The following is a 19,053-nucleotide window of genomic DNA, read 5'->3' as shown; positions in this document are numbered from 1 at the left end:
CTGTAATGGGTGGTCTGCCAGCCCGTACCTTAACTGGGATGGATTCAGTTTGAATGGGTTACTCACAAATGTATAGGATCACCCAGCAATGGGAAAGCAATCCAAGCCCCAGTCTGAATCAGAGCTCGCTCCATTCCTATCTGTGGCATGGGGATAAGAAATGGTACATCCATGAAAGTGTTAGGGGGATATGGTCCTTTTGGATAATTAAAACAATGGTTCCACAGCTACTTTTGTTTTGAGTTTTTCTATAAATTCCTTGATTTAAAAAATAGTAATTGTTTTAACTTGTGAGACATTCTCAAGGTTCCTGATCAGATCATTTGATTTTTTTGTAGATCAAATAAATGGCAAATGCTGTTCTACCATTTGGTGTTCAAATCACATGCTTGTCTAAGTACCATGTGCCTCACAAGAAGTTAAACATTCAGTTCCTTAGTACATGCATGCTCTTTTGAAAACTTTTAAGCCACTGTAATCAAAACTCTGTCCTTCCCCATTGTGACAACTCTGTCAAAATGATAAATGTGGAAGATTTGCTGTTTCTTTCCAGTCTGATTAGTGAATCTTTTCTCGAAGAGAAACTTTTGATAATAGGAATACCCAGAAATGTGTACAGTTCAAAACAGTTTATCACATCATAAGTTATAGAAAATGTGTTACAGATCTAACAGCTGTGATAATCACAGGACATAATGAGAAGATCTCATCTTTGTGAATCTCAAGCTTTCTTCTGAAGTTCTTCAGTTTTCCAAGATGGTAGCTAAGAATGCTTTGACAAAGTGTCACTAAGTGGGCATTCCTTGTGTCTAGCCTGTCTAAACGAATGAAAAAGAACACTGTGAGTGATAATGACAGCAGAATTTTAGAGCGGGTCCTAAGTTTCTATTCCGTGTACCCTTTTCCCATGCAAAGTTAGGTTCCCTTTAGTGACTTCCACCCCATGCCATTTATTAGATCATGAATGGCTCACAATGCTTATAATTTAAGTGATGGGGGTCAGAGCTCCACTTTCTGTCTATAAAATGTCACAAAACCAGTAGTTTGATGGCTTGCTTGTCCAATAGCCACTTACTAATCTCAAAATCACAAGAGTCTCCAAAAGGTAAGAAAAGAGAGCTCAAACAGAAGAATAATATAGTAGCTTGTTAGCTGGCCTTTGCAAACACGAAGAACGTTGCGTTAGACCGATCATCAGCTGATGTTAATAGGTTTTAGAATCCCTCTTCGAGGGAAACAGATGGTTGTGGATCATTTAGAATGAGTTGGGGCCAGCCGGCCTTTGCGTTACTTCGGTTTGTTTTTTCTTTTAACCTGACTTTGTATTTTCTCAGTGAAAATGCAGAAGAGAAGTGGGTCTCCTGACAAGGTAAAAAGTTGTTCACTCTGTTGCTGTGAGACACTGTTGCGTGTAAAGCTTTCCCACCTCCTAGGCAGGAGCTCCGTCCTCGGGGTAAGCTTTGCTCTGTCTTTTCTGGGGAGATTAACCAGAGTCCCAATCCCCTTTCCTAGGTTTCCCTGAGCACCACAGAGGTAGCACTTGCCCTAAATAGGTATTTATGTTCTGCCGTGCTCCCGCTCCTCACAAGATGCGCCCCTCTCTTTGCCGGAACAGAACACTACACGTCTCTGATCGATTCTACACTACAGACAATATACAGGCTTTCCAAGGGACGGTCCCTCACAAAAGCTCAGAGGGACACCATAGAAGAATGTTTGCTTGCCATTTGCAAGTAAGTACCCCTGCCCATGTTTTTCACCTGCATATATGCTTCCCTGTCAGCTTCATTTAACTGTGTAATTGAAAAACTGGTGACTCCAGTCTGAGGAAGCTTCCAGGCCTTAGCCATACACCCACCCTTTCTCAGTCATCTCCTCGTAGGATATGCTCTGTCCCCTCCCCCTGCCCCCTTGCCACAAGTTTTCTGATCACTTCTTCCTTGAGTTCATCTCTCACTGTGGAGAAATGGGGGACACAGCTCAGGCTCTTGCCCTGAGGGTTCGTGGGCCAGAAGATGAGACTGTCTTTCAGGCAAGTATTCAGTGTTCAGATTAAGAACTAATGTTTTGGTTCCTAAGATAGAGTCAGAAGCAAGTTTTTCCTCCATGGCTCCTTCCTTGTCCATCTGTGGATGGAAGTCAGGCAGTCTTGAGCTGAACCTACTTGCTAAATTATGTGTATGTGTACGGACACTTTTCTGTGCAGAGAATTTGGAGGTGCGACTGGGTTTTTAAAAGACTTGGCAATCTACAACTAAAAGCTAAATCCATGTTGCTTATCTCTCCTTTCTCTATCTCAGAATTTACTTGCATCAACTACCAAGGCCATGAGCTCTTTGATAATTTGATAAATTGTTCTCTAATTAGTTACTGCATTTGCCTGTTAAATGTGTTTTTGAGGAAAGAGCCTTAACTTAAAGATATTCCAGTAGTGAGGATTTCAGGATAGTGGCTCACAGGGCCTTAAATTCCCTTCTGATCACACCAGTAGGTGGCTTCAGATTCCAGCTATGCACTGGTCAGCTCCAGCTTCATCCTTTGGACAGTTGGCCCTTAGAGATGGCTATAAAATCAATTGCACCTTCTTTCTATTATATTCTTTGTACATAATCAATGACTGTATTTTGAGTGTGCATGGGCCCTACAACATCTTGTCACCTGGTGATGAGACTTTACCTTAGGTATCTCAATTCATTAGCCACACATTCCTCTTTCTGTATTTTAACTATACAGTTGACCCTTGAATAATACAGGTTTGAACTGTGCAGGTCCACTTGTACATGGATTTTTTTCAATAAATACAGTACTATAAATGTTTTTTCTCTTCCTTATGATTTTTGTTAATATTTTCTCTAGCTTCCTTTATTGTAAGAACACAGTATATGATACATGTAACACAAAATATGTGTTAATCAATTGTTTGTTATTGGTGAGGCTTCCAATCACCAGTGGGCTATTAGTAAAGTGTTGGAGGGGGTCAAAAGTCATATGTGGATTTTTTTTATAGATTTATTTATTTATTTGAGAGAGAGAGAGAGAGTTGGGGGTGGGGGGGCAAAGAGGGAGAGAGAATCTCAAGCAGACTCCCACTGAGTCCAACAGGGGGCTTGATCTTAAGACCCTGAGATCATGACCTGAGCCGAAATCAGGAGTTGGATGTTTAACCGATGGAGCCACCCAGGCGCCCCGAAAAGTTACACATGGATTTTTTACTGGGTGGGGGAGGGGTCAGCTCCCCTAACTGCCATGTTGTTCAAGGGTCAACTGTACTCACTTTTTAAGTGTGTTATCACTGACCGTGATTTACCCAAGATCTTATTTTAGGAGCTAAGTGTTTGGCGGCTTAGTGCTGGTGTATGGTTATGGATGAGTGTTTCTTTTTTCATTCTTCCTTCCTTTATTATATTCTTTCTTACTTTTTTAATTCGATTTCTCTGTTTTTATTCCATACTGCAGTCACTTGAGGCCTTCCATGTTACAGCAACTCTTGCGACGTCTGGTTTTTGACGTGCCCCAGCTCAACGAATACTGCAAAATGCCTCTTAAGGTGAACCTCCTCACTGTTTTAGAAATTGCGTCCATGGCACGGAGACTTGCCTTGCAAAACGTGAGGTCTTCACAGTTGGGGGAGCAAAATAAACATTAAATGGGTTTTACTTTTTTAAGCTGAGGACTAAGAAGGTACAACCTACCGTATCAAACCCCTTCTTGAGCATCTAGGTTGCAGAGAGTAGATCATTAACTGCCCCAATTTTCTTTAATTGCTTTCCACTGACTACTTGTTATTGAGCAGAAGTTAATGAGGGGGACTTGGATTTTGCACTTTCCTGCCTTAATTAGGTTTTCAGAATGTTTTCAGTCTCAAAGAGCTTTGAAGGCCTTGCGATTATTCATTCAAGTATAGAACCTAAACTCTCCTTTTTCTGTTCCATACTGTTTTATGCCTTCCTTTTTCCTCTGTAACAGACCCTCTGTTTGTTTTTTACTCTTATCTCTGTTTTCTTTTATTGGTGGAAAGTACAGCTACAGAGCTATCTGTTGTCTCCTGGATGATTTTTTCATAAATTACAAAAGTTTTATCACTAACACAGGGAGCAACATCTGGGCCTGGGTGGGAGAGCACCACAGTCAACTGCCCACCCAAGAGAACAGCGTTTTTTATCTTTTACCTAAGAGGTACCTGCCGTATTTGCGTATTCATTGTGCCAGCCGTGGCCAGCCACACCTGAAAGTTCTGCCTGGTGATTTAATAGAACTTTCCCTTCTTCTCAGAAATAGCCTAAGCAAGGATTTCGAGATGCGCTTTACTGGGATAAACAGAATTCCCAGAATCCTTTAGTTCAATCCTCTGTCTCCATGCCCAGCAGAAAACAGCTTGTATATTGTCAGAGATTCCACTGCCCTCCAAGGGCTTGTTCTCTCGACTCTTAATCCCAATAAACGTTTTAGCCGAAAACCATGGTTTTCACAGTTCAACTTGGCATTGCTTCGTCGGCAGGCCTGTACAGTCAGCTGGATTCTGGCTCCTGCTTCAGCAGCACTCAGTAAGCTCACTTTTGCATCTTAAAGCAGCAGGATTTTTCTTAGAGGACGTGGATCCCACCTGCTGGGATGGGAACATTGGCGCTGTCCTTCTGCCCTCTACTGGCCACATGTGGAACTGTGGTAATGTGGCCAGGCCATCAGAAGGCTCAGGAGAAAGGCAAGGAAAGCCATGGGCAGAAATCAATGTAGAGAAAATCACCACATATTCCCCATCATCCCCATGTCAGCATCACTCAGAATCTGCTAAATTTATAAACAAATGTCTCAGAAAGCGTTCTTCCCACCTTCAAGTGCCTGGAAGGTTACACAGCAAGTACTTTCAGAGGGTAGCATTTTCTCATTGGAAATAGAAACAGTTCCTCTCCATTTTCCGACTGCTAGGGGCACATTAGGAGGCACAAGAATTAATCGGGCGGATTCAGCTCAGGCTAGAACTCATCAGGCAGGAAAGCGGACCATTCCCAGTGGTGTGCAGGGACCTCTCTGTAGCTCACCCAGCTGTTGCAGGTGTTGGCTTCACTCTCACATGGGCTGCTTACTGTTCTCTTCTCCCCTGCATGGTGTGGACGCCTGTGGATCTTCTCTGCCCCACTCACTGGTGCAATCCTGTTCCAACCTCCCAGCTTCTGACGAATCACTATGAACAGTGCTGGAAGTATTACTGTCTGCCTTCAGGATGGGGGAGCTACGGGCTAGCTGTGGAAGAAGAATTGCACCTGACAGAGAAGCTCTTCTGGGGGATTTTTGACTCCCTCTCCCACAAGGTAATGGTAGCACTTCCCGAACGAAGAGGGAGGACCATGATGACCAGTGAATAATCAATGCCTATGAATAACAATAGCTAATATTATTAGCCTTTGCTACCTGCTAGGGACAGTGCCAATTACTTCACAAGCATATTACACCATCCTTACCCCCAACGCTCTGAAACCGGAACTGTGCTAATCTACATTTCACAGGTGAGGAAAAGTCTCAGAACAGTTGAAAAACTTGCCAGACTCACAAAGCTAATACATGGGAGAAGGACTTCCAGAGTAAATTAGAAAAATATGTCCCTGGTTCCGTCTTGATGACTTACCTGTGCCCCCATTCCTCTCCTCCTGACCTTGTGTGGCCCCTGTTAGCCAGCCTTTACCAAGTTCAGATGGAGAGGAGAAGCCCCAACAGCCACTGTGAGGTTGAGATGTGGGATTTTCAGAAGACCGCATGCCCTTCTAGGGAAGGTTCTTCACAGCCACTCATTTGAGGAGGAAGTTGAGTAAAAACTGAGGGTCTCTGAATCCCAAACCTGCGTACAGTCTGAGTGAAAGACAGTTCAAACTCTCACACTTGCCTTCACTCCTTAACCCAGGTTATTTAGATTTCTGAGGTCGTCAACTTTAAAGGTAGAAAAGGAGTAGGTCTGGTCTTCTTACCAAAGTCGGAAGCATGTGTATAGCTGCAATTGGTGTTCACCTGCACTTAAATTTTCTTGATTCCTGTGTTCCTTTGGTCTAGTATGAGTAGGTCAAAAGCTGCTCCGTTAGGAGTTATTTGACTGAATGTTATTTGACTGAAATTTCTTCCGGGCCCCATTCAAGAGAGAGTGGATGTGATATTGAGCCATCTGCTGATGATACCAACGTAAGACCCATATGAGCTAGTGAAGGGACTGTCAGAGCTGCTGCTGCCCAATCTGGTCACAGGTTGGGTCAGTTTCTATAACCATCTATGGTGGAGAAGTTTATACTATAACCCTTAGATATTCTTGCAATTAACTATTTGGGAGAGAATGATTTAAACTTTGATTTAAGGTTTTTCAACTTAAAGCCAATGGTGGCTTCAGGGCTTCACAGTTTGTCATTTCATTCTCCAAGGATCACTCAGTTTCCACCAGAAAGTATCCAAGAATTTACATGTTTGCCATTTTGGTTAACCTGGACAAGTGCAAGCATGTTATTTTTTTCAGCTAATTGTTGAATGGTTCTGCATGGGTAGCCCTGGTTCTCATCTCTGTATTAACATGGTCTTTATCTTTCTTCACAGAAGTATGACCCAGACCTTTTCCGAATGGCCCTTCCTTGTCTCAGTGCTATAGCAGGGGCCCTACCACCGGATTATTTAGATACCAGAATCTCAGCCACATTAGAGAAACAGATCTCAGTAGATGCAGATGGCAACTTTGACCCCAAACCCATCAACACCATGAAGTGAGTCCAGAATCTTCTCTAAGCTGGTCCTATATTTTACCTGGTGGCCCATGTTTTTCTTTCAGAAGGTGACAAGAAATGTAAACTTTCCTTCCTTCCCCCCCTGCCAACACTGCTGATCATTTCCCTTGATGCTACAAGTCACATCAGGCACTGAATTTTGTCTTTAACTCTTGAAGGTTTCATCCATCCATAGCTGATTATATACTGTATTATTATATTCTGGGCTTTCTTTTGTGGGGGGGGGGTGGTTTATTTATTATAAGAGATGAATGCTCTCCACAAGTAAACATCACCTGAGGCATTGCAAGAACTGCCCTGACAAATGATGCAATTAATTTATTAATGAGTTTTTTGACAAAATCTTCATTCTTTGTGAATTAGGCCTCTATAGTTCTAATAGCATCGTACATCAAAACAACTCCATAAATAACAGCTGGACTCCAGTAAGACCTCAGGGTATGATGACAGAATAACATGGGATCCTTAGTTGAAAGAGTGGACCCACTCTCTGCCATGCTGGAATTTTGGAATAAACTTATAATAGTATCTTTTCCTCTCTCCTGGTTCTCCAGCATTCCTCCCTGGTGATGACTAGGCCACAGATAAAATACTGGGCAACATGCGCTCAATTTTGTCTTGTGACAGTTCTTTCCTAGTTACGATGTGTTGTGGGTCATACAGTCTTCATCTCCAGGTGCATTTTTTTTTAAAGAGTTTATTTATTTATTTGAGAGAGGTAGTGACAGAGTCAGCGAGAGAGATCACAAGCAGGGAGGAGAGGGAAAAGCAGGCTCCCGCTGAGCAGGGAGCCCAAAGCTGGACTCGATCCCAGGACCCCGGGATCATGACCTGAGCTGAAGGCAGCCGCTCAACTGACTGAGCCACCCAGGCACCCCTCTGGGTGCATTTTAAATGAAGAACTCTAAAAATGCTTTAGATTGAGCAGGGAAAGCAAGACCTCCTGTATGAGCCCCTCGGACTTGTGTTTTGCGGCAGCAGTTCTCCTATGAGAGGCGTAGCCTGAGCCATTCCGAGGGGCTGTCCGCGTCGATAATGTATAAAGTTCATTTTCAGGAAAATTCAGTACACATTCCATCAGATGGAGCCTTGAGCTGAATGGATGGCCCGAAACAGAATTGAACCTACCTTAAAGAAGAGATTAAGCGTGTGGCAAACCACCAAGCTAGGGCCCAAGAGAAACAGGTGTTGACTTTGGAGAACTTCACACTGTGAAAACGTAAATGTGCAGATGGTGTTAGTAACCTGGATGCCTTCATAAACACTTTGATACGCTATATGCTAGCAATTGTTTGCTAATGATGTATATGGTTCCATGATATTTTGAGAGTTCTGATTTCTTCACATATACCTCAGGCATCATTATGGTTCTTTGTGTAATATGAGTAACCAAAGCTATAAGTTAAGCAAAAAAGCACCTTATGGCAAGGATACAGTGACTTATTATCAAAACCTAGTGAAAAGCTGACTAACCGGGCCTCAGGAAGGACAGGAAGCAAGACAGAGTGACCAAATGAAGAACCTTCAAGTAGGATCCCCATTGGATGAATCAGCTCAAAGAGTTTGATGCCTTAGTCTCAAACATCTCAAGATTCAGATTCCAGGAAGAGTGAGTCTGATTGGTCTAGTCGAATGCCCGTTCTTGATTACTGTTCACATAAGACTCCATGCAATGCAAGACTTGTTCCTCAAGGGAAAATGGAGGTGCTTTTACCACCGGAGGTGACAGAAGCTGATGTCTGCCCTCCTAACCACATTCTAATATTTAAACATGAGTCACTGCATCCAGAAAGGTAGACGACCACCACTATTTTGTAACATTTGCTCCTCTATCTACCCATTTCTGGCATTCCCAGATTGGAGTGGTAGGGTTACAGGCCATGTCTTTGGATAAAGGGATTCTCCCTGTCTCACCCGGACCAGTCTGGCCCTGGAGCCAGGGTGGGTCTTCGGGAGCCAAGGGCACCTGGAGCAGCCGGAGGGAGGTCACCTGTGCAGCCAAGGCTCCTGCATCAATGTCCTCTGATGAGACAAGGTGTGTGTTTGTGACCCAGCATGGACGTGCCATCCTTCCGCACAGAAGTTCCCTGTCAGGAATCCAGCTTCGGCTTTGGGGCAGCAATCCAACCTCTGACCGCTGTTTGCTGGTTCCCACCATCTTTGCACTACATCCAGCTCAAGTGCCTGGGAAGGCTGTAATTTTTTTTTTTTTTTTCCTCATAGTTTCTCCTTGCCTGAAAAATGGGAATACATTGTCACCAAGTATGCGGAGCATTCACATGATAAATGGGCCTGTGACAAGGTAGGGATTATCATCCAACTGACAATCCTCAGGGGGGCGTTAAACAGCCCAACAGCATTAAAGGGTCCAATCCTGGAAATCTGCCTGATTTGTCTAAGTGACAGACTGGCCGTGCCAAGAGCATTCATTATTTCTGAGCAGCAATTTCCCAGGGTTGGTGGAGGTCGGAGAAATAGGCAGCAGCAACGGCTGGTGCTGCTTTTTGTATTTCTCAAGAAAATGATTGATTCCGGGAGCATTAACTCCTTTCTAAATATTGCATTTTCTGGAGTTTGCACCGAACACATGCTTGCCTGGTTTTGACGTCAACGTGAAATGCAGGGCAGGAGGCTTTCATTAATTTTTTCTTGGAACATAGCATTGGAAAAGGGGAAATAAAACTGAAAGCCTTGCCCTTGCATTTTGCCAGCAAACTGAATTTTATTCTAGGGAGGACACACATCTTCCAATGGCAGGCAGCGGTAGAACTTCCAGACACTCCCTTATTAATCAGCCTGTCCATCTGGTGTTTAAAATTCCTCACCACATGAGGTCAGGCTGCTTAATGAGTTTAATTGCTCTGTCAGCCCTTTAATGCTGGCAGGCAAAGTGGGAGGAATGTGCCAAAGCCATCCAGGATTCCTGTGGGCAGCCAGTTAAGGACTGGGGCCATTGCTCAGCTGCGGCTCCGGCGCATAACTGGGAAGCCACGTCCCTTGCAAAGCCGCAGAAAACCACCTCGGGGCCGTGTGCCCCGGAGCAGGGACACCTTGAACCACTGGGTCAGCCTCTGTATTGATTTGGGGTCTGCTTTTATTCTTTGATCAGTTTCTACTTGGGACTGATGATAACAACAGTCCTTGTTAACTGTAGAATGGGCTCATGCCTCATGATTCTAGAGCAGGGTTGGCATGCTTTTTCTGTAAGGGGCCAGAGAGTAAACATTTTAGGATTTGTGGGCTAGGCAGTCTCTGTTACAATCACTCACCTCTGCAGTTGCAACACAACTGTAGCCAGAGGTAACACATAAATGCAAGAGTGTGCCTGTGTTCTGAAAAAACTGTATTTCTAAAACGGGATTGAGTGGGTTGGCTGAAGGGCCCAGTTTTCTGACCCCTGCTCTAGAAGGAGCAGTATGCCCATTTGGCCAACCTATGAATTAGGGGAAAGGGACATCTCCACAAACCGATAGCAATATCCAGTCTCTCACTAAGCCTTGTGGATTTTACCTCCATAGTCCCTCTTGAATTTGGGGAGGTCTCTCTATCTACGCCATGGCTTTAGTCCAGGCTATAGTCATCCTTTGCCCAGATGCTGGTGATAACATCCTAACTAGTCTGCCCACGTGCCTTTTGTCAGTTCTGTTCTTTACACTGCTGGCAAGTGCTAGTTTCAGTATGCAAATTGAGTCATATTCTACCACTGTTTTCCAGCCCGGCCCTTCTCCTTGTTAAAATCCTTTAATAGCTTCTAACCATTTTTAATACAAAGGCCAAAATCCTAAGCATGGCCTGACAGCAGATCCTACCTCATCTGGCCTCTGCTGCCATCTCAGTCTCATCTCTCCCTCCACCCTCTGCCCTCCAGCCACATCCCCTCTCTGTCTGTCTTTCTCCCTCTCTCTGTCTCTCTCTCTCTCTCTCACACACACACACACACACACACACACACACACACACACACACACTCACTCACTCACTCTCTACATGAGCCTGAAACCCTTCCCACTCTGAGCCAGGTCCCCATGTGAATCCACACACATGCGAACACCAGTCACCAATTCATCCTTCAACTCTCCATCCCAGTGTGAATTCCTAGCATACCTCTTTCCCAGATTTCTCAGATGTAGGCCTTCTTAGCATCTTGCTCTTTTCCTTCATAGTGTTTTTAAAGCAGTTTTATATATTTATAAGACTTATACAGTGATACCAGCTATCAACTGTCCTTCTCCTGGTATGGTATGTGATTAATCTCTCTCTCTTCCACTAGCCTGTAAGCTTCACATTTTATAGGGAAGCAGGTTTGCTCACCATTGCCTAGTGGACATTGGTTATCTAGCAAAGGAAAGCATATTTTCCCCTGCCCTCAAGAGCTTCACAGTCTTGTGGGGTAAACAAAATAAGCCAGCCATCATACAGGTTGTTCAGCACTGCTGGGGGCAAGAGCACTGGGTTAGAGCACATAACCCATAAGAGGAGTCCCTAAGTCGGTAGCAAGGGTCCAGGAATGCTTCCTTGAGCTGGTGACATCTACACTGTGTGATAAGGGGTGGGTCATTGTTCAGGCCCAGGGAAATAAGTGCACTGCAATCCGTGGGAGCAGCAGATGCAAGCAGAGAAGTGAGAGAGAGTCTGGTGGCTTTGGAGAACCATAGTTCAATGTGGTGGGATCACAAAGTAGAGCAGAGGAAGAAGGGTGAGAAATGAGTTGAGAAAGGTCAGCGAGATCTCACGATAGCTTTAGAGGCCACAAGGAGTTTGGGTTTTACCATGATGACAGCTGGGAGTCAGAAAATCTTAAAGCAGTAGAGTGCCCCAATCCAGGTGATTTTATAAATCTCACCTAACGGTCGTATAGAAAATGAAGTCCACGGAGACATGGCAAGACTGGAGGCAGGGAGACCACATGGAAGCTGTTGCTGTAATCTAGGTGAAAGCCTATGGTGGCTGGAACTGAAATACTGGAGGGAAGCTAGGGAAAGGCAGGCAAATGAGCAGGTCTGGGAAGTTCAACACATGTGAGAGGGTGCAGAGAAGGGGGCGTCAAGGAAGACTCCCACACATCTGGCTTGGAAAGTGAGCATACACTGGTACCATTTGCCAAAATGCAGGGAACCCAAGAGGAGGGACCCCTAAGAGGAGTGAAATGCCAGGTTCTGCTTCAGGCATGTGAGGAGGTACCTGTGGGCATCCAAGCAGAGCTTAAATAAGTTTGGAAATTAGGAAAGACATCTGGGCTGGAATACCACTTTTGAGATTAGTCCACCTGTGGACCATGGGCTTGGATTACATCTACCAGGGAGAGTGTGCTCTGGAGAAGGGACAGAAACTTGAGAAACAGACACATTAATAAGTGGGCAGAGGTAGAGATTGAGAAAGATCAGCCAGGAGTCTTTGGGTTGTGAGGTTATGGCAATCAGGGGCTCTTACTTACCTCTGTATCCATGGTGCCTGGGACAGAGTCTGGCGTCTATTGTAGTAGGCATTCAACCGATGTTTGTTGAATGAATTTTGAAACTCTTAAACTTGATGACTCTAGGAGACATGCTTTGCTACAATTCTGCTCTAGGGTTGGCAGGCACGCAGTGCTGATCAAGTCAGCCCCCTCCAGGCAGTGGGCAGCAGGACCAGTCCTCACGTGCCTTTGACCTTGACTTTCTGTCCTTGCCTGTAATCATAACATGCTGACCTGAGAAGCATTGTTCTCAGGTCTTTTGAAACCTCCTTCTGTCTGAAACACAAGCAAGTAAGCAGCAAGGACAGCAGCTGAAACAAGAAGAAATAAAGGAGCAGAGTTCACAATTCAGGGGGCAGAGAGCTTGATGGCCTGAAAGGATCAATTAGACACTTTGGGGGGGGAATTTTCAAGCTCTGTCACATCCCATTATTCCATTTGTTCAGTGAAAATAGAAGCTGGGATTTGGGTCATACAGCGGGGCTCTTTGGATGCCAAGGATATTTGAACTGAGAACATTTCTACAGAGTCAGAATGGATGGAAATATGGAATTTCCCTGGATGAAAATGTGAAGACCCATCCACTGATCAGGCCTTTCAAGACATTAACGGAAAAGGTAAGAAACTTGCCTCTGGTAACGCTGAGCGGCCATGCTGATGTGCCTTCCTTGGGCATTCTTTTAGTCAGATGGTTAGATGACTTCAGGGCACATTCACCCTCCAGTTTCAGTAAACTCCTCAGGAGCTCACCAATGGGCAAGAGCCCCAGGACCAGTTTCCAAGAGGCCAGCCTCACATTCTCTTCTTTGGCACTGAGCACCCATTGGATGGAGAAGCACTATTTGGCACCTGGAGGCTGAGCCAAAATGCATTCATAGTTCACTTGCAACAGGACTGGGATGGGCTTTTGTTAGACTGCTGATGTGGGGGACTTAGGGCTAGGAAAACATTGAATTGCTGGAGGAAATTCAGATAGAAATGACTTCCAGTCATGACTGACAAAGGGAGTAGAGAGGAGCAGCCCTAAGGAAATAAGGACAGGTCTTTGGGGTTTATTATCATTATTACTATTACTATTACTATAATATTAAATTTGGTTCAACACAACTCCAAATTCCTATCTTGGGATCAGTAAGAGTTCTTTGTAAGCTCTAGGCTTTGTGTTGTATGTAAACCACAGCATGCATATCATTGTATGTATATTGGCCATCTGCAGAATTGTGTAGAGCTCAAGAGAATTCTAAATCTAAGAATCTAAGAATCAAAATCACAGGAGAGCTTTGTGCCAATCACTTCCACGAGTCTCATCTTAAACAGTTAGTAATACATGAGGGGTCACTCTCCTATTCTTGCTCCTCTTTATCCACAACCTAGATAATGTCTGGTACCTTCCCTCTAAAGGCAGGAGACTGTAGGGTCTCGTACTTGAAAATGTCAGAAAGACTGACGATGGCGTGTTTTAGGGGAGGTGACGCAGAGGGCATCTTGACCGAGGGACAAGAGACTGGAGCCCGCTGCACCCCTGTCCGCCGTGGGGGCCAACTTCGCAGGGAGTCAGGCCAGTCAGAGTGCAGGGGTGTGCTCTGCAAATCTCATCTGCTTGGATTTCCTTCCAGGAGAAGGAAATTTACCGCTGGCCTGCCAGAGAGTCCCTGAAAACCATGCTGGCTGTGGGCTGGTCTGTGGAGAGGACCAAAGAGGGAGAGGCCCTGGTTCAACAGCGGGAAAATGAGAAGCTTCGGAGCATGTCCCAGGCCAGCCAGGTATGACAGCGCGCCCCGGGGCCAACACTGGGCCAGTAGTAAGAACCCCCGGAGAATCTGGGAAAGCTCTCCCTGGGGGTGTCAGGGGCCAAGAACCACCAACAGTGAACCCTGAGAATACATCTTTGGCAGCTGAAGTCAGGATACTGATAAGAATAAGGAAAATAATGGCAAACCCAGCAATTCTGTCTTTGCTTCCCTAGGGCAACAGCTACAGCCCTGCTCCCCTGGACCTCTCCAACGTGGTGCTCTCCAGGGAGCTCCAGGTCAGTGTTGGTACTTGCAGAACAGCTTATCTTGCTTTCTAAAACCCCCTAAGTGCAGGGGCGTATTATCCTCCAAAGAGTTTTTTTTTTTTTTTAAATGGGGTGAGGGGGGCAAGAATGCCTAGAACATAGCACCACTAAAGTATCAGACTGGAAGAGAACCACATCGGGCTGGGGCCACAGGGCAAGTCTCAGCAAAATAAACCAGTTCTCTAAGAAGGCCAGGCTTTGCACTTCTTCCAGGGACGACATAATAGGTAATGACTCAATAAAAGGAGGAGGACACAGCAAATTACTCTATCAACACAGAGAACTAACAACTAGGAGAAAAAACTAATAAGGCTAGGAGAAAACCTGTGAAAAGACCCCTGGGTGGGGGTCGCTTTCCTTGTCCCAGCAGGTGCAACCAGCCCCAGGGACTCTTGTGTATCCCATGGTGGATTCCCTCAGGGGCCCCGTGATGGTGCAGGATTTCGGGGCAGACAACCCAAAGGATGAAATTAAAAGCCCTAAGCTGCCTCCCCCTGCCCACTTCTCCCCCCCCCCCACCACCCCCCCCCCACTCCCCTCCCATGCACATCGATTGCCACAACAGGCTTCAGCCTGGGCCGGTTACTCCTCAGTCCATCAGACCAACTCTTTGGACCTTAGAGAAAGTTTCTTTCCAACATATACCCTTCATCCCAGGTCACTGTTTTATGAGCCTTATAAAGATGAATTCCATTTGAGAAATCTTTGCAGCCATTTTTCTCCAAGATGTGATTCTTCTTAGTTTGCTCGGCTCAGGGCTTTTGGGGATTCTAGACTGTTGCTTGACTCCCACTTCCATCTCCCTGTCTCAGGTCAGTAATAAAATCCTGAACTCCCGTGACAAATGAAGCGTCTCCAGAATGCAGTTTCAAATGGAAATGTGTGTTTCTCATAAATGCATCAAACTGCCAGGATAATAACTTACAAGGGAAGGACAGAATTAGAAATTGTTTTCTATGTGTATGGGAAGATATGAAACTAATGAGGTGCATAAGCACAGACTAATTAATGATGGGAGACACTCAGCAATGTGCTGTTAGCATTTGGTGGTGCTCCATTCCCGAGCCTGCCTGAAATAGGCTGACGGATAGGAACCCATTTTTCTTCCTCGTTTTCTCTCTGACTGTTGTCTCCTTGGTGGGACACAGGGAATGGTGGAGGTCGTGGCTGAAAACTATCACAACATCTGGGCCAAGAAGAAGAAGCTGGAGCTGGAGAGCAAAGGTGAGCCAGGTTCTCACCCCTGCAGAAGGTGAGCTGGGGGCAGGTATGTTTTCCCGGAGGTGCAAAGGAAAGACCAACTATGTTGTCCTCTCTCGCTTTCCTGAGCCCAGGTGGTGGCAGTCACCCTCTGTTGGTACCATATGACACCTTGACAGCCAAGGAGAAGTTCAGAGACCGAGAGAAGGCACAGGACCTGTTTAAATTCCTCCAAGTGAACGGCATCGTGGTTTCTAGGTAAGTCCTCTTCCGGCTGATATTAGCGAGGTGAGGGTGGGCTTGTGGGCACGGTCTCTCCCTCTCCAGGTATTTACTCACCTGCCTGCAAAACGGATGAGAGGAAGGGTAGCTGTTAGTATTTTGAAATGAGAAAAGTTTTATTTGGGAGCATGAAGCCGTCTTTTTTGACCTAAACAGGACCAGTCGATATCCATTTTTCAAAACCAGTTATAGCAAAGAATCATGACAAATGATACATATACACCGTAAACATTTGTTTTTAAATTGAAACACATAAACAAGCATTCATTCACAAATCTTGTGCTATAGGCCCCAAGACCTTCTCTTTGTTGTTTGATCGATTGGAGTTATAAACCATATCCGTAACCTCAAAGCTTTGGGACTTGGGCTTCTTTACACAGCAGCGAGAATTACAGCACGTATAAAACCATAGAAATACAGTAATCTTCTAGACTTTTTTTCAACTTCCTCCCCTGTCTTTTACAGTTATCTTCCTTCAGACCTAATTCAGAAACTGTGTATTTGGAAATGCAATTTCAGGCCTTTGCAAAATATGCATCTTAGCTCTCACAGACCCAGCGGTCCTCTTCACACTTTTCATTTTGTTGTTTTATATGATATTTAATTACATAATAACAATAGTACACATAACTGACATAAACAGTCTTTGAAGGAAGGGAACTGATTCTTTTGAAGGCGCAAGTCCACCGAGGAGATGGAATCCATCAAGATTCCCTGAGACTTTTTATCTCAAACTTAGGTTTGTCAGAATTATCTAGAGGAGTGTTGTATGTGAGTATGGTCTTAGCTGCTTAAGTCTTAAAGGTAGAACCTGTTTCCTCTCTGGTCTGATGTCAGTGGTGGGCTGTGCTCCATGGGTCATGCTTGCTGAGTCCCTTGAAGGGTGAAAAACAGAACAGTGTTCCTATTCTGATATAGCCATTCCTCCTAAAAGAAATGTTTGCTAAGCCAGCTGCTGTTTCTTCCATTAGTTTCCTAGAGAATGTTGCCACTGCGTGGCAAAAAAACCCAATAAAAATCTATACAAATACTTCTATTGTAGCTCATATGAAAAAATAACAAAACTTATTTGCCATATTGTCAAGCAGGAAATGTCAAACAGCAGGAGACAGCCTCTGGGGAAGCATTTGAGAAATACTCCCTTCGTCAGTTTAATCCTGTTCTTAGCACCCAGAGGAATGCGTACTGTCATTTGCTGATAAATAACTTGCTCACAGAAATGAAAAATTCCTCTTTCCCGCAACTAAAAAGGAACTCAAGGAAATACGGGGGCGGGGGGGGGGGTGGTGGAAGGAAGAAGATCATTGAGTTCAGCAAATATATCCTAGTAGCTGCATCTACCACGTGCCAGACCCTACGGAGGGCACTTGGGGGGCAGACGAGGAAGCGAGAGCTCCATCAACAAGGAGAACTCATTCCCCACTATCCACGCCTCTGACCTGCTCCATCTTCAGCTTCCCCATCACTCCATGACAGCCCATTCTTCCTGGTGCTGAAGTCTAAACCCTTGACTCCTCTTTTTACCCAACCCACATCCAGTCCTTCAGGAAATCCTGATGGTTCTGCCTTTAAAAGATATTCAGAATCTGACCACTTCTCACCTGTTCCACACCATCACCATCATTCCTGAAAGAGCCTCTGCCCCGGGCCCCCTGCTTCAGCCCTTGCCCCCCGACTCCACAGTCAGTTTTAAACCTAGCAACTAAAATAATCCTTTTATAGTGTAAGTCATTCCCCTATTCAGAATTTTCAATAGCTTCCCATCTCAGAGCAAAAGCAAAATTCTGGAGGATGGCCCACAGGGCCCTAATGATTTACTACCTCCCTCATGTTTTTCACTTCCATTCCATCCACACTAGTATCTGCCATATCCCTTCAACTCAGCATGCATGCTTCTGCCTCAGGACCTTTGCACCACTGCTCCATATGCCTGGAAAGTTCTTTCGCTGGACATCCATATGGCTCACCTCCTCACTTCCTTCAAACCTTTACTCCAATGTCCTTTCCCCATGAAACCAGCACTGATTGCCCATGTGACACTACAGTCTGCTTGCCTCCCCCCTTCAGCCACTCTTGGGCCACCTTTCATACTGCTTTGAGTTTTCTTTTTTCATAATGCTAATTAGCTTCTAGCATTCCACATAATTTATACTTTCTTTTATATATTATGTGTGTCTAGCATATAGGTTCCATGGAGGCAGGGATTTTGTTTGCTTCTCTGATTTATCCCCAGCTTGATATTTGTTGAATGAATGATAAAGATATTTTGAAAAATCTTTTCAGATATTATTCTAGTGTAGGTGTTGTGTGCTCACAGAGGCAGGTTCCAAGTGCAAGGGGATATCAGTCAGATGACAAATCAGGTCATTAAACCAGAATAACCAGTAACTTTTGAAAGTAAAGTCAACACACATAGGATTGCTGATGCTCCAAAGTCACATAGTCATCTCTGTTACTTCCTGGGGTTTACCCATTTCCAACCTAGAGGTATGAAGGATCTGGAGCTGGATGCCTCCTCCATGGAAAAGAGGTTTGCCTATAAATTTTTGAAGAAGATCCTGAAATATGTTGATTCCGCCCAGGAGTTTATTGCCCATTTGGGTAAGTATCATTGTGACATATCCCCCAAATGTGTGCTTCCCTTAATATTTCGTGTTCTCAGAAAGAATGTGGCATTCCTTTATCAAGCGATGATGCTTTCCTACTGTAGCTGTTCGTGATTCATTTTGACATCGTATGGTTTGGGGGGGGATGGTGGCTGAGATTTTGTCCCCCTCTTTAAAAAAAAATCTGTTCATCCTTGGTTTCAGGGTTTGATTGAGCCATTTGTCATTTTTCATATAACTCGTCCTATTGTAACTTTTCCATTGTTTTGCTTTGTGACTGTGGGCATATGACTCAAGCTCTCTGAAGCTGCTTTCTCATCAGTAAAGTGGAGGAAAGGGTAGTGAAACAGCTGAGAGAATTGACACGAGAAAACAACTAACCAGCACAGTGAGAAAGTCCTTTGTAAAATAGAAGATACTTTGTAAAATCAAATGGCCCTTCCATGGCCCTCAGGGAAGCCGCTCTGTTTCTAAAATGCTCTGTTTTTGGTTCAGTTTCCTTTAACTGTGGCCACCTTTGTGTTACTTTTGTCTTTGTAGAAGCCATTGTCAGCAGTGGGAAAACGGAAAAGTCTCCCCACGACCAGGAGATCAAATTCTTTGCCAAAGTAAGTGATTCCCTGCATTTAACCAAATTACTTTCTTCTTAGAATCTGTACGATTTAGGGTGTAAGTTAAGCTCATCTCACAAAGATA

The 19,053-nt window shown here is 44.7% G+C and overlaps 1 protein-coding gene across 1 annotated transcript in view; it reads left to right on the top strand.

The window, feature by feature from the left end:
• Nucleotides 1-19,053, top strand: part of RYR3 (ryanodine receptor 3) — a 364,573-nt gene that overhangs the window by 256,255 nt on the left and 89,265 nt on the right. Inside the window, exons 49-60 of the mRNA XM_088025080.1 lie at nucleotides 1,513-1,733; nucleotides 3,457-3,547; nucleotides 5,169-5,309; nucleotides 6,571-6,734; nucleotides 8,979-9,057; nucleotides 12,738-12,827; nucleotides 13,827-13,973; nucleotides 14,177-14,239; nucleotides 15,418-15,493; nucleotides 15,604-15,727; nucleotides 18,237-18,352; nucleotides 18,898-18,965. Of these exons, the coding sequence (XP_087881206.1) occupies nucleotides 1,513-1,733; nucleotides 3,457-3,547; nucleotides 5,169-5,309; nucleotides 6,571-6,734; nucleotides 8,979-9,057; nucleotides 12,738-12,827; nucleotides 13,827-13,973; nucleotides 14,177-14,239; nucleotides 15,418-15,493; nucleotides 15,604-15,727; nucleotides 18,237-18,352; nucleotides 18,898-18,965 (1,380 nt within the window). The remainder of the gene's footprint in view (nucleotides 1-1,512; nucleotides 1,734-3,456; nucleotides 3,548-5,168; nucleotides 5,310-6,570; nucleotides 6,735-8,978; nucleotides 9,058-12,737; nucleotides 12,828-13,826; nucleotides 13,974-14,176; nucleotides 14,240-15,417; nucleotides 15,494-15,603; nucleotides 15,728-18,236; nucleotides 18,353-18,897; nucleotides 18,966-19,053) is intronic.

Source organism: Eumetopias jubatus, unplaced genomic scaffold, assembly GCF_037043125.1.
Source record: "Eumetopias jubatus isolate StellerSeaLion01/CBP00866 unplaced genomic scaffold, mEumJub1_p1.0 scaffold_7, whole genome shotgun sequence".
NCBI classification, from domain to species: Eukaryota; Metazoa; Chordata; class Mammalia; order Carnivora; family Otariidae; genus Eumetopias; species Eumetopias jubatus.
This window is presented reverse-complemented; position numbering and strand designations above follow the sequence as displayed.